Source organism: Phyllobates terribilis, unplaced genomic scaffold, assembly GCF_046119375.1.
Source record: "Phyllobates terribilis strain yellow unplaced genomic scaffold, ASM4611937v1 Scaffold_9__5_contigs__length_417890890, whole genome shotgun sequence".
Classification (NCBI taxonomy): domain Eukaryota; kingdom Metazoa; phylum Chordata; class Amphibia; order Anura; family Dendrobatidae; genus Phyllobates; species Phyllobates terribilis.
In genome coordinates, this window is record NW_027362769.1 from 220,238,952 (window position 1) to 220,265,958 (window position 27,007).

Consider the following 27,007-nt stretch of genomic DNA (forward strand, 5'->3'; position numbering starts at 1 on the left):
TTGTCTTGCAGAAGGCGGACACCTTTGGTGAGCATGCCACATCTCTTAGTTTTGATGGCCTCCCGCAATTTCCGCAGCAGTGAAGTATAGTATGCCCCAGTGATCATGGTACCCTTTGCTATGAAATCCATCAATACTACTCCATGCTGGTCCCAAAATACTGTGAGCATGACCTTGCCTGCCAAGGGTTGGGCACGTGCCTTGTATGGAGGCGGTGAGTCATGATGCTTCCATTGCATCAACTGGATTTTAGTCTTAGGATCCTAGCGATGGACACAGCTTTCATCCTGTGTGATCAGTCTGTTGAAAAAGTCCTCCTGGTTCCGTTACACATCGTCAATAGCGTCTGAGAGCATTCGACTCGTTCCTGCTTCTGGAAAGGTGTGAGCAGCCAGGGAACCCAGCGAGCGGATACCTTATGCATGTGAAGATGGTCTTGTATGATTTTTTCCACGGCCCCCACACTAATCTTGACATTTTGGACTCGGTGGTGAATGGTTACGTGGAGATTTTCCAAAATGGCTACCTCCACTTGCTGGATGGTATGTTCATCAATAGCAGAGAGAGGTCGCCCTGGAATTGCACCGTTTGCACCGAAGTCCGACCACATTTCAATTGACGATGCCAGTTCTTGGCTACAACATATGATGGTGAATCATCACCATAAACCTCTTACATCTCATCGAACGTCTCCTTTGGTGTGCGGCCTTTCAAGTAAAGGAACTTGATGACTGCTCTGTATTCCACTGGATCCATTATCAAACCTCACACCACTTCAGCACCTGTAAAATCAAGATCGTTAACAGTTCTGAGTTGCAAATTGGCATGTAACCTATAGAGATTTATATCATTACACATGTGAATTTTCAGCATCCTGTGATAAATAAAAGTGGGTCAGGGGAAATCTTTAATTAACGTTCCTCGTAGCTTTACTTCAAGGATGTCTGGCTGAGACCGAATCATGATGATCATTTATAACTTTAAGACGTAGATTCACAGGTACGAACAGTTTACCTAAAGGATAGGCAGCCAGGGTGTCTCCTTGAGCCTCTATAACCTCTTTTTCAAATCTAGAACTTATAGCAGCAATAATTACTCTTTTCTGTAGTATAGGTACCGGTTCACAATTGTCTCCATTCCCAGGAAAGCAACGGGACAAGGCATCCGGCCTATATGTCACAAAAAGTTGAATCTGGGGAAGAATAGAGCCCGGGAAGGGTAAGAAGGGGCGGATTTGGAGCCCAAACTTGTAGCAGGACAGATGTGCAGTACAGAGAGCTGGCTTATAGCCGTGATTATGAGAGTTCAGGTGAGAGTGAAGAGCCGCCCCGATGGGAGTGAAGAACTGAGAGACTAAATCCGGGTGATCAGGGCCAGAGATAAAGGACCTGATCCTGGAGACCTGAGTCGATAGGGAGTCAAGCAAGGGCGAGAGACAAGAGACCAGATCCAGGATACCCAGCCGAGTGGGCTGAGCCAGGGTCAGAGATGAGAGACTGGATCCAAGAGATCTGAGCCGAGCCAGGGCTAAGAGAGAGACCTGGCCGCAGAGGAGGACGTTTGTGTGAACTGTTACTTTCAGAGTAGACATACAGTATGGTACAGCAGAGTGGGGACTGAGGCCATGCTTCAGGGAACGAAGGCGGCCAGTGTGATGTGTGTACTGAGTAACTCACCAATCTGGGACTTGCAGCCTAGCGGGTAGTAGCGTCGACCCTCGTTAGGGCCTGTGTGATGTTTTGAGCCATTTAGAGAAATACATTGGTGACATGTTCAGTAGTGAGAGTGACGGCCATTAGGTTGGGGCAATAGGACTAGACATAACTAACGATAACTGTTCCTTAACCGTAAACATAACTGATAGTGTGTGTGTGTGCATATATATATGTATATCGTTGTATAGATATCCTGTTTGGTTGTACTGCCGTGTGCTAATTGTGCCATACTTTACTGTACTGTGATTGTTCACTGTTACCGTTGACACCGTGCCTACATATTTTTCGTGTAAGCTAAATAAATAGTTGTTTAAGTACCACTGTCTCCTCATTGTCTGCGCTGTTACATCCGCGTACCTGTTCACACGTGTACGAACAGCACAATGAACCCTTGATGAGAAATGTTGAATTATAGATTTTATTTTCCTTCTTCTCATGCAATGTAGCCACACAATCATAATTTGGTGCTAAGAAAAAAATTTGAACATTGTTGCACAATTTTTTTTTTCCAATAACATGCGACATTATTTATAATGACTGATACATACAATAAAATACTTACCGTATTTATGAGCTGTTGTTTTGAGACACCGATGAGATCCACGCATTAGATCAGCTGTTATATAATTACATAGATTCTCAGGGCCCAGCAAACTATAAGACACAGATCTAATAACGTGAACATTTTTTTTACATATGCTTATCAATAGTAATATTAATTAGCTGTGATTCATAGTTATTCCTTAACCAAAAAAATAAATAACTAACACAGAATCATCACTGCAGCCACTGATAATAGTTTGTATATGACACCTCATGAAAAATATTTGTAATACAATCCAATAGGATTCTGCAAAAATTCCTAACAAGAGAGTGTCTGAATTCATCATTGCAACCTTTTAATTCTTAAAATAAAACAGCCATAGGACAATAAGTAGATAATTGTAATAGGAGCAATTTTCGGATTTTGTTGTTTTATATTATTAGAAAGTTCTTGTGTTATGTAAATGTTTCATCTCGCTTCTGTTTGTACAATAATGACTTCTCTTATCCAAAGCTCCAAACATGAGAAAAGTTATTCACATGTTCTTTTTACTGGAAGAGAATTGCACACATTAATTTGGTGGTAAGGTAATAAAATCTAATATATAGCATAGATACAATAACAAACTAAGCTTACTACATATACAGTACAGACCAAAAGTTTGGACACACCTCCTCATTTAAAGATTTTTCTGTATTTTCATGACTATGAAAATTGTATATTCACGCTGAAGGCATCAAAACTATGAATTAACACATGTGGAATTATATACTTAACAAAAAAGTGTGAAACAACGGAAAATATGTCTTATATTCTAGGTTCTTCAAAGTAGCTACCTTTTGCTTTGATGACTGCTTTGCACACTCTTGGCATTCTCTTGATGAGCTTCAAGAGGTAGTCACCGGAAATGGTCTTCCAACAATCTTGAAGGAGTTCCCAGAGATGCTTAGCACTTGTTGGCCCTTTTGCCTTCACTCTGCGGTCCAGCTCACCCCAAACCATCTCGATTGGGTTCAGGTCTGGTGACTGTGGAGGCCAGGTCATCTGGCGTAGCACCCCATCACTCTCCTTCTTGGTCAAATAGCCCTTACACAGCCTGGAGGTGTGTTTGGGGTCACTGTCCTGTTGAAAAATAAATGATGGTCCAACTAAACGCAAACCGGATGGAATAGCATGCCGCTGCAAGATGCTGTGGTAGCCATGCTAGTTCAGTATGCCTTCAATTTTGAATAAATCCCCAACAGTGTCACCAGCAAAGCACCCCCACACCATCACACCTCCTCCTCCATGCTTCACGGTGGGAACCAGGCATGTAGAGTCCATCCGTTCACCTTTTCTGCGTCGCACAAAGACACGGTGGTTAGAACCAAAGATCTCAAATTTGGACTCATCAGACCAAAGCACAGATTTCCACTGGTCTAATGTCCATTCCTTGTGTTCTTTAGCCCAAACAAGTCTCTTATGCTTGTTGCCTGTCCTTAGCAGTGATTTCCTAGCAGCTATTTTACCATGAAGGCCTGCTGCACAAAGTCTCCTCTTAACAGTTGTTGAAGAGATGTGTCTGCTGCTAGAACTCTGTGTGGCATTGACCTGGTCTCTAATCTGAGCTGCTGTTAACCTGCAATTTCTGAGGCTGGTGACTCGGATAAACTTATCCTCAGAAGCAGAGGTGACTCTTGGTCTTCCTTTCCTGGGGCTTTCCTCATGTGAGCCAATTTCTTTGTAGCACTTGATGGTTTTTGCAACTGCACTTGGGGACACTTTCAAAGTTTTCCCAATTTTTCGCACTGACTGACCTTCATTTCTTAAAGTAATGATGGACACTCGTTTTTCTTTACTTAGCTGCTTTTTTCTTGCCATAATACAAATTCTAACAGTCTATTCAGTAGGACTATCAGCTGTGTATCCACCAGACTTCTGCACAACACAACTGATGGTCCCAACCCCATTTATAAGGCAAGAAATCCCACTTATTAAACCTGACAGGGCACACCTGTGAAGTGAAAACCATTTCCAGTGACTACCTCTTGAAGCTCATCAAGAGAATGTCAAGAGTGTGCAAAGCAGTCATCAAAGCAAAAGGTGGCTACTTTGAAGAACCTAGAATATGACATATTGTCAGTTGTTTCACACTTTTTTGTTAAGTATATAATTCCACATGTGTTATTTCATAGTTTTGCTGCCTTCAGTGTGAATGTACCATTTTCATAGTCATGAAAATACAGAAAAATCTTTAAATGAGAAGGTATGTCCAAACTTTTGGTCTGTACTGTAAAATGTAATAAAACAAGCTTAATACATGGTATGGTAATAGAGCCAGTCTTATTACATAGGTCTGTTAACAAAACTAAGCCTACTATATAGATACAACACCAGAACTAAGTTTACTTCATAGGCACAGATCTAGAACCAAGATTACTACATAGATAAAGTAACAGAACCAAGCTTACTACATAGACACGAGAACAGAACCAAGTTTACTACATAAATAAGATTACTGAACTAAATTTACTACATTGGTATGTTACAATACTGGCGTAGTACTTGATGGAAACCAGTGGCCGAAGGAACACAAGCAGGAACAGCAAGCGGTAGTAGAAGTTCTTGGCGATAGCAAGAGGTAGTAGAAGTTCTTGGCGATAGCAAGGAGTTGTAGGAAAACAATCCGTAAATAAATTAGAGCTGTCTGGTTAAGAATGTTCAGGAGCTGGAGACTGAAGTTAAGCTAACAGCTAGACACAATACTCAAGCAATGAGTGAGAGATCCTTGCAGCTTTAAGTAGGCCCAAACAGGAAACAGTATGGATTTGAAAGATTCAGAATCCGTCATCTTGGAAAAGAGCAATTGTAGAACACAACTGCAGCCTCGAGTGGTAAGATTGGAACTGCAGTACAATTATTAAAGTGAACAATAGCGGCCACTAGTGGTCAAACTGTAGAAGGCAACAGAATTCCTGACAGGTATGGTAATAAAGCCAAGCTTACTACATGGATAAAGTAACAGAATCAAGCATACTACATAGATATAGTAATTGAACCAAATTTACTACATAGGTATGGTAATAAAACCAAACTTACTGCATAGATACAGTACCAGAACCTAGCTCAGTTCTATGAGTGAAAATTACCATATGATTTGCAACTGTCCTAAGAATTGCCATCCATGTTGAAAAGTTCTGCAACAGTTGCACGTTAACATGCTATTTGTGTTAAGTTATTCACCAACAGGAATAATAAAAGTCACAAACAACTTCTAAAGGACTTCTTGTCACCTGTTTAGGTGAAGCTTAAGGCTTCGTTTACATCCCTTTTGTGATGTGCGTTTGGTATATATAGTATGTCAGGAACACTTCCCAATATATACAGCCATATGTATACCTAAAAAGTATTTATTTGCAATTTGCATACATTTGACTGGTTTAGGTTGATGCACTTTTTTTTCTACTATACTGAATACCTTGGTCGACTACACTTTTAAATGAGAGTGGATCCTGCTAAAAATATATTCTGCACTAGATAAAAAAGCCCAAGCTTTTTCATTCATACATTAAACAGACCATCATAGAAAAAAGACCACAAGAAAATAATAACAATAATAATAAAAGAAAAATAAGTTAAAGTGTACCCCTTAGCTCCTGTGACACTAGGCACTCACCTATAAATGATCATAAGACCAATATAGTAGAAGGAAAGAAGGAAATACCTGGGCTATAATGCAATCTAGGATAGTTGATCACCCTAGATATGATTAAACACAAACAAAAAGCCCCTCTACCTGCAAAAACTACACAAATTGCTCCCTGAAGAAGCAGATGCGAAACACATGCTGGGGTATGAGACAGAGTAGCAATATGGTTATTATGAACCAACATGAGTCCTTATCCCTTTAGTACTTGCTTTGGTCATCTCATTTTGCAATTGCTTTTTATCTCCCTATCATATTATTTTCTTCTATATATTTGTATTAACTATTAAGCCATATTATGCAATTAATTACTTTTTTCAGTTTATTGCATATTTATTGATTTATTTATTCTATGAAATACTTATCTACTCTTTCCTCCCTGATCCTCTGCTTCTGCATATGCCTCTGCTTTAGTCATGTTTCGTATATGATTTTTAGAATCTTGATGAACAGTTAATTTGTCTACAAAAAAGAATTTACCGGTATGTATTTTTTATTACTTAATTGGTTTATGTGTATTTGTTGTGGATAGTGGAGCTCTTTGTGTTGATCCTCGTTGACAAGTGCCTTTTGGTCAGTACTGCCCATTTAGTATCACAGGCATGACCTTCTAAGTGGTTGGGTATAAACTATGAGTGGTAATTAATGAATGTGATTGTATGGCTGCAACAGATAGTCGCCCTGCAGTTTGTTGCAGGAGATCTCTACATTTGGCATTACAGACATCTTCTTGGAGGCTGTCTCTAGGACCCAGCGGCTACCTTACTCTGGCTAATTAACACCCTGCCTGGGTCTATAAATACCTGCTTTGTTTCAGAAGGAGGTGACGGCGATATTCATTACTACTTGTGAGGCTTTAGCAAGAGAAGTACTTCATCCTCTCTGGAGCTTGAGGCCATGTGCGCATTTGTCTGAAGTCGTCTAAGTTAAGCAATTTCCCCCTGTTTGTGTACCCTTGTTGTCTATAGTGTTTAGTGGGGATCGACTAGCGCTCATCTCATCCCTTCCCTAGCCTTAGCCATATGCCATGGAAAGACAGGGTGAGGCACGCATGCAGCGATTGGTGAAGAGCTAATACAGGGACGTTAGGGAAGACAGGGTGACGCTAGATCAACCTAGGAGGTCTCCACTTCCCCCCTTTCCCTAGAGTCTGCCTCTGTGTTACGTGACAGCAGAGCACAGTAAACAATTGCACAATAATGGTGATAAATGATGGAAAGTAAAGAAGACAAGTAGAAAGATTATATTAAAGCACCACTCCAGCATTTTTGTTTTTTTTCACCGGTGAAGTGGCTCTTTAAGCGTAAGTCCCCTGGTCATATACTCACCCACCGTTTTTTGGCACCTCTCCGGTCATCTTGTAAGAGCAGCTTCTGAGTGGCCGGAATTCCCGCTACCTAACTGAGGGAGCTGTCAATCAGAATGATGTTGGAAGTCAGGCTCTGTCAACAGAGCAGAGCGGAAAAGAAGCAGTCGCTCTGTTTATGTGACGACCGTAGAGGCAGCTGGATCCCGGGCAGGAGCGGTCTGTGACCGCTCTGTGCCGGGGAAGAACGGTGGCGGGCACAACTGAACGGCAAGTACCAACTACCTGTCTGTTAGTGCTTAGGCACATTTTTCGTTTTTCAGAAAGTCATGGTTATCCCCTTTAAGCAACAGTTAACATAGAATTAGAGATGAGCCTCCTGCATACATGAACTTGGCACGCCACTTACTTCCCTTATTTCTTCACCAAAGATTGACCGACCTCAGTGTGTAAAGGCTTATTATACATTACAGTCATTTGATGATGTAAAAAGTGCCATCAATCAACAGATTTTTCACAATCTTCTATTTGCTACAAAGCATGCAAGGATAAGAAACATAAAGAAAGTAACAATGTACATTATGCCTTGCTAAGTAACTCCTGCTCAAATCCTTCTCAGAATTAGGCAGATTTATAGTAGAGAGTGGCAGAAATTAAAAAAGAACTTGCAAATTGTTGCCCAAGTAGGGCACAGCTCTTAATACATTTTTTAATAACCATGATCCTGTTGAGGTACAATCAAGGAAAGCTTTTTGATGTGGATTTTACAGCATGAACATCCTCTTAAAATACTATTTGAAAAAGCTTCCCATTCATCACAATGGGTAAGCATGCCTATGGAGTTATTTTTTCCATGTGGTAACATATTTCTTGAAGCATTTTTGCTTGAAAAAATGCTTCACATATGACTACTTAAGTCATTTAAAGCAGAAAAAGAACTTCCCATAATCAAAAGCAGTGTAAAAAAAGCATATAAAAAATGCATCAAAACCTTTAAGTGTTTTTTATTGTCGATTTTTTTTTAGCCAAAAAATCCACATAAAAATATATGGCATAGCAGTATTTCCAACCCTTGTCTCTCTGACTGTTTCAAAACTACAGTTCTCAGCATGCTCTTACAGGTAGTTTTGCAACAACTGAAGGGCCACATGTTGGGGCACACTGTGCTTGTGTTTTTCTCATTGTTTTTCAGGCTGATTGACAGTTCAGAACAGGATTTAGCCGCTGGGCAGAACTGTGTCCTTCAATACTGCAAGCAGAGGCAGCTTTACCACTGTAGTATCAGGTACCGAAGATGGCAAGATTCAAGAGCAGTGCTTGCAAGCTGTCTAGCAAATAGCTTGTAAGCACTGTACTCCTTAACTAGTGTTATGCACACGCCCGGACTGGCTGGCGTGTGCGGGAGTAGTGGTTCCACTGGACCATGAACCGGAGAGTGCCTGGAGGGGCGTGACTAAGTATCTGGCCGATCCGACCAAGGTGGCACAACGGCATACGACGCCAGTGCACCAGGGAGAAACCGGGCAGAGGGACCAGGTGCTACTCCAGGTCAAACTCCGGACACGGGGGTTGACCCACACAGGGATTACTGGAACTGGCAGGTTAGGCTGGCACAGACTGGTGGATATAAGCGAACACGGCAGGTATGCAGACGGGTGGATACAGGCGAGTATGCAGGCGGGGAGGTACTGGCCGAAAGGACGGGCTGGAGCACAGAGAGGACAAGACCCAGTACAGACTGGGTCACAGAAACAGAACCGCAGATGCGGTAGCCAAACACAGCAGCGAGGGAACGCCCGAAGCGGTGGGCAAGAGCAGAGCAGGACGGGACTGCCGGAGCAGCGAGCACAAGCAGAGCAGGACGGGACTGCCGGAGCAGCGAGCACAAGCAGAGCAGGACGGGACTGCCGGAGCAGCGAGCACAAGCAGAGCAGGACAGGACTGCCGGAGCAGCGAGCAGATGCAGAGCAGGACGGGGCTGCCGGAGCAGCGAGCAGATGCAGAGCAGGACGGGGCTGCCGGAGCAGCGGGCAGATGCAGAGCAGAAACCGCAGGAGCGGCAAGCAAGGCAAGAGCAGAGTGGAAACCGCAAGAGCGGCAAGCTAAGCAGGAGCAGAGCGGAAACCGCAGAGCGGTAAACAAGGCAGGAGCAGGGCGGAAACCGCAGAGCGGTAAACAAGGCAGGAGCAGAGCGGAAACCGCAGAGCGGTAAACAAGGCAGGAGCAGAGCGGAAACCGCAGAGCGGTAAACAAGGCAGGAGCAGAGCGGAAACCGCAGAGCGGCTAAGAAGGCAGGAGCAGAGCGGAAACCGCAGAGCGGCAAACAAGGCAGGAGCAGAGCGGAAACCGCAGAGCGGCAAACAAGGCAGGAGCAGAGCGGAAACCGCAGAGCGGCAAACAAGGCAGGAGCAGAGCGGAAACCGCAGGAGCGGCAAGCAAGGCAAGAGCAGAGCAGAAACCGCAAGAGCGGCAAGCTAAGCAGGAGAAGAGCGGAAACCACAGAGCGGTAAACAAGGCAGGAGCAGAGCGGAAACCGCAGAGCGGCTAAGAAGGCAGGAGCAGAGCGGAAACCGCAGAGCGGCAAACAAGGCAGGAGCCGAGCGGAAACCGCAGAGCGGCAAACAAGGCAGGAGCCGAGCGGAAACCGCAGAGCGGCAAACAAGGCAGGAGCCGAGCGGAAACCGCAGAGCGGCAAACAAGGCAGGAGCCGAGCGGAAACCGCAGAGCGGCAAACAAGGCAGGAGCAGAGCGGAAACCGCAGAGCGGCAAACAAGGCAGGAGCAGAGCGGAAACCGCCGTAGCGGCAAACAAGGCAGGAGCAGAGCGGAAACCGCCGGAGCGGCAAACAAGGCAGGAGCAGAGGGGACAGGGCTCTGTTCACACGGAACAGACAGGAAGAGAAAGGCAGAGCCAGATACCCACAGGGTACTTGCAGTGAAGTAGCGAGTGGACCACAAACTCACAAACGGGAGTACAGAGACAACAAGCAAGAGTTAGGTACGAGTTCAGACTCTGCAGAAAAAGGAAGGGAACGGACATAGAGGCAAAACAGGTAAAGGATAGGAGAGAGTTCAGACTGGAACTGAGTGTACGGAGGAGACCGACACTGCAGCGGGATACAGGAGCGGGTCTGGGAATACGGCCCCCAGAGAGGCGGAATGAACAGGCAAGGAGCGTGTTCAGACAGGACAGACAAGATACAGGAGCGGGTCTAGGTAATCGGCCCCTAGAAGGCGGGAGGAACAGGCTAGGAGCGTGTTCAGACAGGCCTGGAAATACAGCCTCCAGGAGAGGCAGCAGGCAAGAGTACACAGACAGGACTCAGTTCAGACACGGGAACTGATACCGCAAGGCAGGAGACATAGACAGGACTCAGTTCAGACACGGGAACCAATACCGCAAGGCAGGAGACAAAGACAGGACTCAGTTCAGACACGGGAACTGATACCGCAAGGCAGGAGACAAAGAACGGGACCTGGCACCTTCAGAGTGCAAGCACACACTGAATGAAACACTATGCTCAGGCAGGGATAGATGGGAGCAGCTGAGCTATATACCAGGTGACAGACAGCAATAGGCTGAGGACGCACAAGGGGTGTGACCCACAGCAGGTACAAAAAGCAGGAAGTGATCGGGCGCCGCCCTTAAGCAGCAGAAACAGACACAAACAGACAGCATGGAGGGAAGCCAGAGAGACATTCTGGACTGGAGACCAAGTGCGCGCTCTTGCACAGTGGGAGATGGACCACCATGCAAGGACGCCGCCAGGTATGTTACAGTACCCCCCCCCTTACGCCCCCTCTTCTTCAGGCCTGCCAGAATCTTCCGCAGGGAATTCGAGGACCAGTCGTTCACTTCAAGGAGATCACTTCCACTGTTCACAGGAAAAATTGATCCCATCTGGTTAGCTAGGATGCTACCTCCTATCCAGCCATCCTCAGCAACAGACGAAACGGGTGGAGTACCAGGAACAGCACACAAGGAAGTCTCTCTCCACATATTTTCAGGTGGCACCCCAGAGGGTACAGGAGACAACTGGAAGTCCTTCACCGGGTTGGAAGGGGACAGAGACTTGGGGGTAATCTCTGCTTCGAGGTCCATCTTGTCAAGCTCACAGGAAGAAATAGACGGGTTATCAGGTACATAATGAGAAAAAGTCACTGTCTCTTTGTGATCTGGTGGTACCCCGGAGAATTCAGGAAACAACTGGAGGTCCTCCGCTGGGTCAGAAGAGTGCAGAGGCTCAGAGAAAACATCTGCTTCAGAGTACACTAGGTCGGACTCACTGGAGGAAGCAGGCGAGGTATCGGGTACCGAGTATAGGAAAGTCTCTGTCCATTCACCACCAGGTGGCACCCCAAAGGGTTCTGGAGACAACTGAAGGTCCTCCGCCTGGTCAGAGGAGTGTAGAGACTCATGGGTATCCTCTGCTTCAGAGTACACAAGGTCGAACTCACTGAACGAAGCAAGCGAGGTATCAGATCCAGGATATAGGAAAGTCTCTGTCCATTCACCACCAGGTGGCACCCCGAAGAGTTCTGGAGACAACTGGAGGTCCTCCGCCTGGTCAGAGGGGTGTGGAGACTCATGGGTATCCTCTGCTTCAGAGTACACTAGGTCGAACTCACTGAACGAAGCAAGCGAGGTACCAGATCCAGGATATAGGAAAGTCTCTGTCCATTCACCACCAGGTGGCACCCCGAAGGGCTCTGGAGACAACTGGAGGTCCTCCACCTGGTCGGAGGGGTGTAAAGACTCAGGAGTAACCTCTGCTTCGGAGTACACTAGGTTGGACTCACTGGACGAAGCGAGCGAGGTATCAGGTACAGAGTATAGGAGAGTCTCTGTCCTTTCGCTACCAGGTAGCACCCCGAAGGGTTCTGGAGACAACTGGAGGTCCTCCGCCTGGTCGGAGGGATGTAGAGACTCGGGGTTAACTACCACTTTGGGTTACCCATTGTCAGGCTCACAGGATGAAGCGGACAAAGTATTGAGTACCGAGTGTAGAGAAGTCTCTCTCCATTTGTCATCGAGTGGTATCCCGGAGGATTCAGGAGGCAACAGGGGGTCCTCCGCCAGGTAGTAGAGGTGCACAGACTCAGAGGTAACCACAGCTTTGGAGCATCCTTGGACATGCACACCGGTTAAAGTGGGTGAAGCATCTGATGCCGGGTGCAGGAAGTTCTCCTGTGTGGAGTCTGGATGGGCAGAAGTCTCTTCGGGCAGGAGAACCGGTGCACTACCCACGCACATTACCCGTTGGGGCTTCTCCGGGATACAGGGAGATGAAGCTTCAGTAGGGACTTCAAGGTTGGGGTCAGGAGGTCTCAGGGAGGACAGACCCTGGCGTGACGGCTTGCCTCTACGTCTAGCACGTCTGGACTGCCTCTTGAGGTTGGGAGAAGTATTCCGGAAAGCGTAGTCACCCTGTGAGGATTCTGGGTGGGCAGTAGTCTCATTGGGCTGGAGGACTATTGCGCTACCCACACACATTACCCATCGGGGCTGCTCCGGGATATTGAGAGGTGAAGCTTCAGCAGGAGCCTCCGGGTTAGGATCATCGAAGACAATTAGAAAGGCCACCAGGAAGGCCATTAGGTCCAGGAGGATCGGATCCTGTGTTTCATATAGGGGGTTGATCCATTCCAAGGCATCACCCGCCAGGTAAGACATAATGAAAGCCACCTTAACCCGATCGGTGGGAAAACATAGAGGGTAGAACTTGAAGTGTAGCATGCATTGTTCCACAAATGCACGACTTTGTCTTGGATCCCCATAGTAACGTGGCGGATCCGCAGGAACGAGAGCAGATAGATTCATCTGGACGGGTGCGTAATTCGCCTGGAACTCAGCTGAGAAAAAAAAAAATTATTTATTTATTTTTAATGCATGTATTCGCTGGAAAACTTCTCAGAGAGCGAAGGCCGTGGGGCTCAACGGGAACCATGGCCTGAGCATGCTGTTATGCACACGCCCGGACTGGCTGGCGTGTGCGGGAGTAGTGGTTCCACTGGATCATGAACCGGAGAGTGCCTGGAGGGGCGTGACTAAGTATCTGGCCGATCCGACCAAGGTGGCACGACGGCATACGACGCCAGTGCACCAGGGAGAAACCGGGCAGAGGGACCAGGTGCTACTCCAGGTCAAACTCCGGACACGGGGGTTGACCCACACAGGGATTACTGGAACAGGCAGGTTAGGCTGGCACAGACTGGTGGATATAAGCGAACACGGCAGGTATGCAGACAGGTGGATACAGGCGAGTATGCAGGCGGGGAGGTACTGGCCGAAAGGACGGGCTGGAGCACAGAGAGGACAAGACCCAGTACAGACTGGGTCACAGAAACAGAACCGCAGATGCGGTAGCCAAACACAGCAGCGAGGGAACGCCCGAAGCGGTGGGCAAGAGCAGAGCAGGACGGGACTGCCGGAGCAGCGAGCACAAGCAGAGCAGGACAGGACTGCCAGAGCAGCGAGCAGATGCAGAGCAGGACGGGGCTGCCGGAGCAGCGAGCAGATGCAGAGCAGGACGGGGCTGCCGGAGCAGCGAGCAGATGCAGAGCAGGACGGGGCTGCCGGAGCAGCGAGCAGATGCAGAGCAGAAACCGCAGGAGCGGCAAGCAAGGCAAGAGCAGAGTGGAAACCGCAAGAGCGGCAAGCTAAGCAGGAGCAGAGCGGAAACCGCAGAGCGGTAAACAAGGCAGGAGCAGAGCGGAAACCGCAGAGCGGGAAACAAGGCAGGAGCAGAGAGGAAACCGCAGAGCGGCAAACAAGGCAGGAGCAGAGCGGAAACCGCAGAGCGGCAAACAAGGCAGGAGCAGAGTGGAAACCGCAGAGCGGCAAACAAGGCAGGAGCAGAGCGGAAACCGCAGAGCGGCAAACAAGGCAGGAGCAGAGCAGAAACCGCAGGAGCGGCAAGCAAGGCAAGAGCAGAGCAGAAACCGCAAGAGCGGTAAACAAGGCAGGAGCAGAGCGGAAACTGCAGAGCGGCTAAGAAGGCAGGAGCAGAGCGGAAACCGCAGAGCGGCAAACAAGGCAGGAGCAGAGCGGAAACCGCAGAGCGGCAAACAAGGCAGGAGCAGAGCGGAAACCGCAGAGCGGCAAACAAGGCAGGAGCCGAGCGGAAACCGCAGAGCGGCAAACAAGGCAGGAGCCGAGCGGAAACCGCAGAGCGGCAAACAAGGCAGGAGCAGAGCGGAAACCGCCGGAGCGGCAAGCAAGGCAGAGCAGGGGGGACAGGGCTCTGTTCACACGGAACAGACAGGAAGAGAAAGGCAGAGCCAGATACCCACAGGGTACTTGCAGTGAAGTAGCGAGTGGACCACAAACTCACAAACGGGAGTACAGAGACAACAAGCAGGAGTTAGGTACGAGTTCAGACTCTGCAGAAAAAGGAAGGGAACGGACATAGAGGCAAAACAGGTAAAGGATAGGAGAGAGTTCAGACTAGAACTGAGTGTACGGAGGAGACCGACACTGCAGCGGGATACAGGAGCGGGTCTGGGAATACGGCCCCCAGAGAGGCGGAACGAACAGGCAAGGAGCGTGTTCAGACAGGACAGACAAGATACAGGAGCGGGTCTAGGTAATCGGCCCCTAGAAGGCGGGAGGAACAGGCTAGGAGCGTGTTCAGACAGGCCTGGAAATACAGCCTCCAGGAGAGGCAGCAGGCAAGAGTACACAGACAGGACTCAGTTCAGACACGGGAACTGATACCGCAAGGCAGGAGACATAGACAGGACTCAGTTCAGACACGGGAACCAATACCGCAAGGCAGGAGACAAAGACAGGACTCAGTTCAGACACGGGAACTGATACCGCAAGGCAGGAGACAAAGAACGGGACCTGGCACCTTCAGAGTGCAAGCACACACTGAATGAAACACTATGCTCAGGCAGGGATAGATGGGAGCAGCTGAGCTATATACCAGGTGACAGACAGCAATAGGCTGAGGACGCACAAGGGGTGTGACCCACAGCAGGTACAAAAAGCAGGAAGTGATCGGGCGCCGCCCTTAAGCAGCAGAAACAGACACAAACAGACAGCATGGAGGGAAGCCAGAGAGACAGTCTGGACTGGAGACCAAGTGCGCGCTCTTGCACAGTGGGAGATGGACCACCATGCAAGGACGCCGCCAGGTATGTTACAACTAGGACATGGTTGAGCTGTACATGTCCAACTATGTGTCCTCCCTGTGGTGGATATATTATTGGTGCAACCTGTGCGGCCTCACAGGGCCCCAAGGGGTAAGGGGTCCCATTTCTACCTCCAAAGCAGGTGGAGTTGTGCATTCTAATGAGCTCTTGGGCTGCAAAGGGTCCACGTATTGATATTGGACAGGGGCCCATCTCTATCTGTGTCTTCCAGTGTGTCCTCCACTTTTGCCACTGTAGCATCAGAGAAGCCCAATGGTACTGAATATCCGATCAACTTCAGAGCAGCGCTTTCAAGCTGTGTACGCAAACAGCTTGTAAGCGCCACTCTCCTGAACTAGGACACTGGCCAGCGTTTATAGACTGCATCGATGGCCAATAACCTAGGAAACAAGCCGTAAACTATAAAATTTTAAATTCTTCATAATGAAGAGGATTTTTTTTAATAACAAGTGAATTGCAAAGTTATAATTTAATATATAAAAAATATAAAAAAAATATTTTATTCTAAAAAATAATACAAAATATTATAATTGCAAAGTTGCTTATTTTCACAAGAACTTTTCACTTTTAACTATTTACAATGTTGAGAATAACTGATTAAATATTAGTTGGCCTGACTTTTCTCCCCTAATAAGTCTTTAAATATTATTTCCAGTTGAATCCATACAGATACTTTGCTTTCAAGCTTCAAACTGACCCTAGGATTTATTTGACAAAAGAAACTTTTCTCGCACCTAATCCATTCAGATTCGCTGCATCTGTTTCAGAGGTAAAAAATGTTTTAATGGAGGCGTATAAGGTGTTTGAAGCTTAGAGGTAATTTTACTTCTCAATTTACTCATCAATTTGAAGATACTTTAGTATGTAAGGGGTAATAAACATTATCTTATAGGACACTCCTCTGAGCTGTTATATGATTAATAAAGGAGCCATAAATAAGGTGTATTGTATTTTACCAATAATTGTTTGGCAAATTATGTACTTAGAAACAATGGGACAAGGAAGTGTATTCAGATGTGAGCCAAATTGTACGCTCCAATTGGTAACATTTTCAGCGTCAATATTTCCTTATATGAATTTTTTCTCTCTATATAAGGAGGGTTCTGGAATGTGACTTCGTTCTTGCAGAAACAGAAGACAGATACTTTCATGCATTAACTTTCTGAAAATCATTGTGGAGCCGCTATCAAGACTTTTCGCCATGATTCTTCAGTGTTTGATCATTTTTCTCTTTTGCGATCGCAGCTTTACTGCAATGACTACGAGTAAGTATCAATAAAATACATAGATGCCTTAATTTGATCAATGCTGTGATAACTCATTCTCCAATGGCTAATATTGGGCAAGATTTATCACAATATTTAAAAAATATTTAAAAAAAAAAAACCGTCTGTATTGCCCTTTTTAGACAGTTTTTTTTAATATATCTTGTGTGTCCAAGTGCAGGGGAATCAGCCGCGATGCTATGATTAGTCTAAGACCTGGACCAAGCACATGTAGTTTTTTTCCATCAGAATATTACTTTTAGATAGTCCTACCCAGTGTTGGACTGGGGTGCTAAGGGCCCACCAGTAACCAACTCCAGGGCCCTACTTTTCAGCTACATGCAAATGTGACATTATCCTCAATCACAAATGTATATAGCAATGAACTGGGTAGATTATTACATGAATAAGATGCTGCCTTTGTCTGTACATAGTGATTCCAGTATATTATGCCAAGTACTGCTCATATAAAAGCGTGGTGGCCCACCGGAGGATTCTCCTGTTGGCCAGTCCAAGCCTGGTTTTACCCTTACTCCTTGAAATTAGAAAAATTGGACTTCTGATGAACTGACAGCAGGCATCAGACTGAAGTTCCTTAAGCTCACTTTCTGCCTATTTGAAGTCTGTGCATGTCCACATAGGACATAAGAAATATCATTGATATGGTCTAAGTTGCTTGTAAATCATGTCATAAGACGTAGGTGCTGGTGGCCAGTGTCAGACTTTGGTGCGAATGGCCCACTGTTCAGCTACATGAAAAAATAACCTGACTCTAATACATACATGTACTTATGCTTCTATATTATAATAAACTTCTAGTTTGTTTAGTGAATGATTAATTTCTTTGTCTGTAAATAGTGGATCAAATGTATTAGCACTGCTTATGTAGGGGGGCCCACCGGAGGATTCACCTGCTTCCCAGTGGGCCAGTGGCACATGCTTAGCTCCAAAGTCAGCTTCAAAGACAGTAGTTTTCTAATAAAACTTTGGGACTTGTTAAAATGGGGCCCCGTTATTGTGTCAAAGTCTGGGCCCACCATATCATTGTTTAATACTCTGGTCAGACAATCTATTCTGGAAGGGTTTCCAAAGCAGGAAGGTACAGACCATAAACTTCTCAACATGTATTGATGTTTTTGTTTGGAAATTGGTTTTAAACTTCTCTGAGCCATTAATATCTATGACGGGCAAAGTATGTGTAATTTATGCTAACAAGGTCACAATGACCATCGGTGCAATTTCCAATTATTTGATGACTTTGAGGTGTATGTAAACTACGCATAGGGAGGGGTCCCACCAGTGTCTGACTGGGATGCCAAGGGCCCACCAGTAACCAACTCCATGGCCCCACTTTTCAGCTACATACAAATATGACTTTATCCTCAATCACAAATTTATATAACAATGAACTTGAACTGGGTAGATTGTTAAGTGAACAATATGTTGCCTTTGTCTGTACATAGTGATTCATGTATATTGCGCCAAGTACTACTCAAAAAAGAGGGTGGTAGCCCACTCTTCATGGGGGCCCACCAGAGGATTCTCCTGTTCTTCCGTGGGCCAGTCCAAGCCTGGGTCCCACTATGTCTCTATGAGCCCCTTGGCAGCTACCGTGGCTACATCTACAGCACTTTTCTGACTCTATAGATTACGAAAGAGAAGGGAACAATCCTACTCACCAGATATTTCGGGCTTTCATGAAGTACCAAGTGTTTTCCCCAGTGCACAAATTTTGTAAAGTCCCAAAACTTTCAGGTTTTAATTGTATTGTGTGGATCTAGAAAGTGCTTAACTGATCAGCTAAAAAGCACCTGAACTTAGCATCTTGTAAATCACTTACTAAATACTTAAATACTTGCAAATGTTAAATCATTCCTAGTTGAGGCTCAAAGACTATGCATTAGTCTTTACAGAACCTAAGTCATATATGTAAAGTTGTAAAATGTACTTTGTAAAATAAGTATTGACATATATCATGTCTTGTTTCTACAGGTCCAACCACTTTTAATGAGAAATGCATATCCCAATCAGGTAGGAATATATAAGTAGATAGATGAGCTACTGACAGCTATGGCTGTTGTGGCCATTTTAATGTTTTGTCACTCTCTTGAAGTATCTGGGTATCGCTTAATCTGAGGGGGTTGTCCTACAAACAGCTGATCAAGATGGGTGTGAGGCCCAAGGTCAGCCCCTGCTGAACCCAAACAAGTGCCGGGGTCTACTGCACTTGTGGGCCAATTTGGCCCTATTTGCAGCAGGCTGTGTTGTACAGCCAGCATCCAAGTGTAAATTCTGCACTCAGATTTACTGTTACAGCAACATGTAAGATGTCGGAAATTATGTGCCAACGATATTGTCATGGCAGCCAGGGGCCTACTGAAGGTGAGCATTAATTTTACAATATGGCAATATTATAATATTGCTGTGTATTGTACAAATGATCGCCTGGGGTGTAGGGCTAATAAAATATTCTAATATGTATTCCATATGGAGAATGCTAAAATTAAAAAAATAAATAAAATGGCAGAATTGCTGTTTTTTGATTACTTATCCTCCCCAAAAAAATGGAATAATGAGGTCAGAAAGTAGTATAGATCTTAAAATGGTACAATAAAAGCTAAAATTCATACAGCAAAAATAAAACAACAAGCCCTCATACAACAGTATCAAAGTATCAAGTAAAAAAACTAACAAAAAAGTTAGAGCTCTTGGAAAGCAAGAAAAAAATCCAAAGGGAAGTGGCCTACATAAACCTTGAGCCGGCCCTGGCTGGACCACCACTAATCTGTTATTGTTGACCATTTTCTAAGGATAGGTCATAAAAAAAATTCTTGGACAACCCATTTAATTAATAAAACAGATTCTTTGGGTGAGAAGGTTATACCCCAGCAGTAGCAATGTCTATGCCAGTTCATTGTCTGATTTATTATTGCAGTAGGTTATATGTCAAACAGAATCTAATCCAAAAAGTAGTGTATTGTATAGGATACATAAACCTACACCCAATTCTGAACTTTCACTTTAAAGTCATGGGTTCACAACCTATTTCTTCTAATCCACAAATCAACTGCTGCAGAACCTCTTTAATGTTTAGGAGTTTTATGTCAATCGCAGCGCTAGGCTTATAATTTATTGTTAGGAACTTTTTTTCTGTGTTGTTCTACAGAATTTAGCAGACTAAGAGCAAAGTTCTGTCTTATTTTATTTGATAACTTCTGTTCAGTAGGTTAGAAAGAGTTGATAGAAGAAAGTATGACTGCAGGATCCAATTAAAAGGGAATATTGAATTTATGCTTCTTTATTCTTTAATCACAGATACCATGTCCTCTTCTCTGACATATGTGGTGGACGTAAGCGGTTCTATGAGCGATGATCTAAATCAGCTAAAACTGGTGAATGGTTGGCTTCTTGACAGAGTTTCAGCGCGATTTCCATGTGGCGTTCGCCAGTACACAATGGTGGAGTTCAATGATCCAAGTAATATATTTTAACTGTTATTTTGTGTCCTATACATTACTATAGGGAAATGAAAATCTGTAAATTAAAATATGTCCTGACATACCATGTATAGAAGTATTTACAGATGAAGAATCAAGATGGCAAAGCCATAAAATAATGCCTGTTTTACAGCACTGACTTCCTTACAATGATGTGTGGGCTAAAATACTTGCAGGTTTTGTCTACTGTAGACCACCTACCATATTACGGCATTTGATACAATAGATTGGACCCCCTAATCTGAGGATAGGGATTGTCTATTCATATCAAAAAGTGTAATTTAAGGCTTCAATATGTAATAGCAATAGGAACAAAATAGTTTCTCTTTACTCTCAGGAAGCAATGATATTCATATTAAAGGCTTAAAGGGAGATTTTCATTGGATTTTATAAACTTTAACTAAGTACCTTCTCCAATTGTCGCTGCTGCACTGATTCCGGAGCAGTTTTTCTTTTTCTTCTGTGTCCCTTCATTCCAAAGTTATACCCCCACATAATAATGGTGCAAGTTTTCCCTTCAATGAATGGGGCGTATACAACAGAACTTCTCTATGGGCGTGGCCGTGTTCTGATTGGCCAGACTCAGAGGAGAAGCACCCGCAGAAAAGATCTGTGATATACGCTAAGATGGTTGAAGGGAAAATTTGCATATTATTACCAGGGGACATAACTTTGGAACGGAGGGGCGCAGAAGAAAAAGAAAAGCTGTCCTAGAGTCAGTGGAACAGCGTCAATTGGAGTGTGAAGTCAGTTTAAATTAAAAAAAAATCAAATGAAAGGACCTGTATAACTGTTTCAGTATTCCCAGTTATATACTGTATAAAAAGCTCACTGCTAGCCTCCAATCATCCCCTCTCATTAGTTACATTCATTCCCCTATGTCCACTTTTCTGAATCCTGCATCTACTATGTTAATACAATCTGTCAGAATTACTACTTTATCCCTACACTTTGCAGTTAGAGCAAACTGCAACATTGTTTTTATTCACTTAGCAATGTATTGGATAAGACTGATGTCAATCAAGGTTCCACTCATAAATAGGCAGCATGTGCTGCCGACTATGCCCCAGAAGAAGCCAGTAAATCAGTGAAACGTGTGTCGGGTTGAGTATGAGCAGGGACAGACATGGAGTTGTGTCCATACACTGCCACCAATGTTAATATGATGACGTAGCTGAACTTTATTCCCGGGTGTTGATGTGTTTATTGAATGGCACATCGAGACATCTAACCTCAAACATACACGGGCATAAGTGCGCTCAATGAGCTCTCTGGTGGAGCGAGCGATGAGCCAGCTAACTATGTGGGACGCCGATTACAGAGCTGTGAACCTTGTGGGTTAATGATTACAGATGGGTTTCTTACAGATCCAGGATATTGGTTTCATATTTGGTTTCAGGGATCATGATGCAGGATATTGGTTGGCAGCTAAAAGTAAGGTCTCAGTATTCTCATCCTCCAGTTACAAGGACACAGAGTTTGAAATATATAGGGAAGACAATGGAGCTGAGTTGGCAAGTCACTAAAACACACAAAAAAGATGAGCTGGATCTCAGAGGACTCATATTTGGACCTCTGGTTAAAGTTATAGGCTACAAGGTAGAGGATATGGATTTGGATTCCAGGATATGGGAACAAAATCAGACTCAGGGTTAAAGATGCAGGTACAAGTTCTCTGGTTTATGTCCTACAGGCTCTTTCCCTTTAAAAGAAAGCCCAAAAGGTTTTGGGGCACAGATATGTATAAAGTTCAGAGAGAGAGAGCACAGGGAAACCAAGTGCAGCACAGAAGGACAACAACGGAGGTCACAGCACAAGTGATACAAATATCTCGTCCATTCCTCTCATAGGTGAGTCAGTGCCATTGTGGTCTTATTTACACGCCAGTATTTGGCATTATTATTTGTAAGCCAAAATTAGGAAAGAAACATACAGAGAAACTATGATTCAAAGATTTACAAATATTCTGTGTTTTTGGAACCATCCTAGTTTTGATTTACAAACACTGATGAAATACTGTCCAAAAATATAGACGTGTGAATAGGGTCTAACTCCATGCAGAACTGTTACAAGTTGCATTTCTTTCTTTTAGCCATTGGGCCAACCAGAGTTACTAATTCAAAGAAGGTGTTTGGATATTTCTTTGATAATCTGTATGCAACTGGAGGTGGTGATTGTCCTGAATTGGCTATGGGGGGACTTGAAATGGGCCTGGAAAATTCACCTGACAACTCGGTAATCATGGTCCTAACTGATGCCTCTGCGAAAGATTACAACAATACAACTCTAATAAGTAACATATATTCACTTATATCATCAAAGAACTCACAGGTAATAAGATATATATATCTATTTATATATCTATCCATCTATTATCTATCCATTCATCCATCTATTATCTATCCATTCATCCATCTATTATCTATCTATCTATCTATTATTTATCTATTTATCTATCCATCTATCTATTGATATATCTATTCTTTTATCCATCCATATATCTATCTATCCATTATCTATCTATTTATCTATCATGCATTTGATAATTTATTCAGAAATAGTCTGATGACACAAGCTCTAAATGAACAAGTTTGTGACAAAATCTGTGTAAACCTAATCTTAGGCATTTAAAAAATGTCAGCTTGAATGTTCCCTATAAAGCATGTATAGATGTATTCATGTAGAAATGCTGCAGTGAAATCTCATGACATAGATGACGCCAGACAATTCATCCTTTGCATTGCAAAAGAGTGAAAGCCAGAGTAACATCCAGAGAGTGAACTGACATGCTGCAGATTTCACATGAGCAGTGCTGGTCAATTCAGAGCCCCTGCAGATGAGCGTTTGAAAAATTATCCGCAATTCATCTAGAAAACTTGGACAATTTTTTTCTAATTTTCATCAGTTTTTCTTCCATGCGCCATCCGTGTGTTGGTTTCTTACGTCCATGTGTGATCCGTTTTCATACAACTACATTAAAATCACATGCAGTTTCCTAGGTTTATAATACAAATCTATCTGTAAAAATCAGATGCCACTCTGATGGTCTGTGTGGGATCCAATTTTTTTCTCGCACCCGTAAACTTGAATGTGTGAGTCTCATCCGAGACTCAGATGAAAGTAGTGCATGCTGCAATTTTTTTGCTCACGGACACTCGGACCGAGAAAAAAAAATCATTAATCTGAACGGCACTATAGAATAACATGGGTCAGTGTGCTTCCGAATAAAAATCAAATAGCATGTGTCTTATTTATATGCAAGTCTGCACGAGCCCTTAGGGTCAGTTTATTTTCTTGGACAGAGGAAAAAAAAATCACAGCATTCATAATTTGCATCTGTATATCAGATTGCATTTATACAAGTGACTGAGTCCATGGAAAAAATCAGACTGCACTCAGATGACATCTGATATTCATGGACTGACCGAATGAAGAAGATGGGAGAATTTTTTTTTTCTGTCTTCCTATCCAAGAAAATCTGATCACACTCTGATCACACTCTATTTACACTCTGATCACACTCTGATCACACTCTGATTACACTCTGATCACACTGATCACACTCTGATCAGAGAGGGATTAGCATAATTGGCCTGATTCTCTCTGGTGACAGGAAATACTGTGGTGCGACCCAAGCTGTCAACTGAGCAGTCTCCAGATGTAGATACTTTAAATAGAGCTGCATAGTGCAGCCCCATTCAATGTGTAGCCGCCGCTGCTGGGTACTGCAGAACAGCTCAGATTCAAAGAATAGGAGCTGTGTTTCTGCATCCGGAAAGACAATTCTATGTGTTTACATCCGGCGGCTAACTGAGGAAATAATAGCTGATCTATGGGGGTTTGGGTGTCAGAACCCAAAGAATCTGATATTGATGACCGGACAACCCTTTTAAATGTAGCAGATTTGAGCACAAAAAATATAGCATTTGCACCTTATGGATTAAACCTTCTCGTGGGTTTATACCAAGAAATTATAGGTGGTTAATGAGATATTTGTGCCCTGGTGGAATTTTTTTCACCTGGTCAGTCTTTAGAGCTTGTTCCCACTGGTCATTTCTGCAGCCAACTTCCAGCAGCGAAATGCATCAATCCATAAATACCAGCTTGTGTGTCATTGGGAAAATGGTGCAGTTTTAGCTGTGTACTTTCAACTTTAGCATCGCAAAGGGTGAAATCCTCCATAACATCATGCAGATTCCAAGTTCTCCACAGCGAATTAATGCGATTTTGAAACATTTCTTGCACAATGTTCTTACTGTAAAAAGCAGTGAATTTTAAGCTTGAAAAATCAGGATGGAAAATGTGTTTTTTTCTCTTATCTGTCGATTTATATATATATATTTGTCACATTGTGAAGTAAATTTATTTATTTTTGCCAAACACTATCTCTTATTTATAGGTTTTCTTTTTGATCACTGGTCTGTGCAATGGCTTAGATGACCCACAATTTTTGATCTACAGAGATATTGCCTATAAGAGCTTTGGCCATGTGTTTCAAATCAACCTTTCACAAATAAGCCAGGTAAATCAGAGCACGAATTTTATTAATATCTCTATAGTATGTAAATTATTATAATTAATTAGCTTGCTGTTTTACGCATAAATATTAAATGATTCTCTGTTTTGTCTGTTCAAACTATTGAAACAAAAGTTATAAAACCATTTGGACCTGGGCCCCCACCTGCATGTTGGTCAGATGTATGGGCCCTTGTAGCGTTCTAGATCCTATAAAGACATACGTGTTTGCCCCACCATGTAGTAATGTCCCACGTCCTGTTTCCTTCTTGTAATAATCTCCCCCATCCTGGGCCCCTTTCAGTAATAAGGCCCCCAATCCTGGGGCCCAAACTATAACATTTTTCCAAATCCTGGGACCCATCCAGTATTAATGCACCCCATCCTTGGCCCCATGCTATAACATTTTCCCCCATCCTGGCCCCAGTCCTGGTATAATGTCCCCACCCTAAAATAATGTCCCAATTCTGATATAATGTTCCCCATTCTGGTATAATGTCCCCCATTCTGGTATAATGTCCCCATCCTAGGCCCTTTCCATTTTTCTCCACTGCTTATCAGTGCATTATAATTAGGTGCACATCTATGATTATTAGTTAATTAGAAGGCTCCCATCCCTACATATCAATGCATCATAAATAGTTCCTATTCCTGCTTATTAGTACATTGTAATGGCATTGACGTCTCTATTCATGAGTTCATTATAAACAAAATCCCATCCCTGTTTATCAGCGCATTATAATCAGTTAATAAGATTCCCATCCGTGCTGCATTTTAATTATTATTAGCTTATTACACTCCTCTGCAAATAAGTGCATTATAATAACGTTCACTTCTCTGCTTATTAATACATTAAAAAAACATCCAATGAAAAATGGAAGCAAGAAGCCTAAATATGAAAATTGCATCTTTATTAATTAATCAAGACAATGACGAACATAATAAAAATGGTGTCATAAAAAGAGTATGGGACACAGAGATCGCTCCTACCCAGGAAACAGGTAAACAAATGGATTAGAAACATTTCAAGAACAATGTACCCTCATATAGGTGTGTGTATGTATATAGAAGAGATAAAAGGGCCAACTGGCCAAGTGCTTATCCACATACATAACTATATACAAACAACTAATCAAACAGATAAATAATAAAGACTTGAGAAACCTGGAAAGGTAAGGACCAAAACTTCAACTCGTGTTTCACTTTGGCTTCTTCCAGGGGGTGTGCCCCCTGAAGAAGCTAACGCGAAACTCGCATTGGGGCTAGCTATTGTAATGTACTTTTGTCTACTACTTTTGCCACTGTTTGGTGCCATTTGATATTTGATTAGTCATTTGTATATGCTCATGTATGTGAATAGGCACTAGGCACCCAAATCGCTTGTATATACAGTATATTTATACAAACCTATATACATTGTTACTGATATATTTCCAAACCATTTGTTTACCTGATCACTAGGTAGAAGGGATCTCTGTATTGCATAATGTTTTGTGACACCATTTTTATTATGTTTGTCATTGCCTTCACTAATTAATAAAGTTTCCAATTTTCATATTTGAACTTCTTGGTTCTATTTTTCATTGTGTGTTTTTAACTGGTGGAAGCGCCCTTGATATATCTTGGCATTTATTAATACATTATTACTCGGTTAACTTATTTGCCTATCAATGGATTTCTTTTTATCCAATAATGGAAGTGGATACTAAAGACAATAAAATTATAACTTACACATGAATATTTCTTATTTGAAGATTCATTGCACACATTAGCGAATGAATAAAAAACATCCAAAACTGCACTGTTTGAACATTGTGAGGCAGTGTTCACACCTGTGTTCAGGAATTCGTTTGTCTCATCTGTTGTTAGGAACAGACAAATGGAATTCATGACCAAAACGGATTTGTTTTATAATCGATGAAAATTGAAGCAGAAGGACACTATTAATTATTATGGGGTCTGTATGGGTTCCGTTATTAGCCAGTTTTTACAATGGAAAAAAACAAGCTCTGCATGCTGCCCTTTTTATCCAATCTAAACATTGACACATAACGGAACAAAGATGGACCCCATAATGATTAATTAGGCTCCTCTACTTCCAATTCTTGCATCCGTTATGGAACTGAACTCTTTTTGTGTGTTCCTAAAACAAAACAAAGTTACTGAACGCTGGGGCTAACAGAGCCTTACATTAGGCTTAGACTTTTTGTTAGCCAAAGCAAGCAATGGATCATTACATACACGGGAAAGCAGTATATTATTAATGTGAATGATATTCTCTATACTAACCTTCACAATGTGTTCACTATTTATAACAGGAAATT

General features: G+C 43.5%; 1 protein-coding gene and 1 long non-coding RNA gene across 2 annotated transcripts in view; one reads left to right on the forward strand and one right to left on the reverse strand.

The window, feature by feature from the left end:
- The window catches only part of LOC141162041 (uncharacterized), a 31,394-nt gene extending 10,735 nt beyond the window's left edge, over positions 1–20,659 (reverse strand). Inside the window, exons 1-2 of the long non-coding RNA XR_012250734.1 lie at positions 20,577–20,659; positions 2,278–2,369 (exon numbers count right to left, since the gene is read on the reverse strand). This is a non-coding gene — a long non-coding RNA (uncharacterized lncRNA). The remainder of the gene's footprint in view (positions 1–2,277; positions 2,370–20,576) is intronic.
- LOC141162040 (uromodulin-like) overlaps positions 16,503–27,007 on the forward strand; it is a 54,738-nt gene continuing 44,233 nt past the window's right edge. Inside the window, exons 1-5 of the mRNA XM_073647687.1 lie at positions 16,503–16,671; positions 18,664–18,702; positions 19,987–20,148; positions 22,261–22,499; positions 24,568–24,690. Of these exons, the coding sequence (XP_073503788.1) occupies positions 16,608–16,671; positions 18,664–18,702; positions 19,987–20,148; positions 22,261–22,499; positions 24,568–24,690 (627 nt within the window). The 5' untranslated portion in view covers positions 16,503–16,607. The remainder of the gene's footprint in view (positions 16,672–18,663; positions 18,703–19,986; positions 20,149–22,260; positions 22,500–24,567; positions 24,691–27,007) is intronic.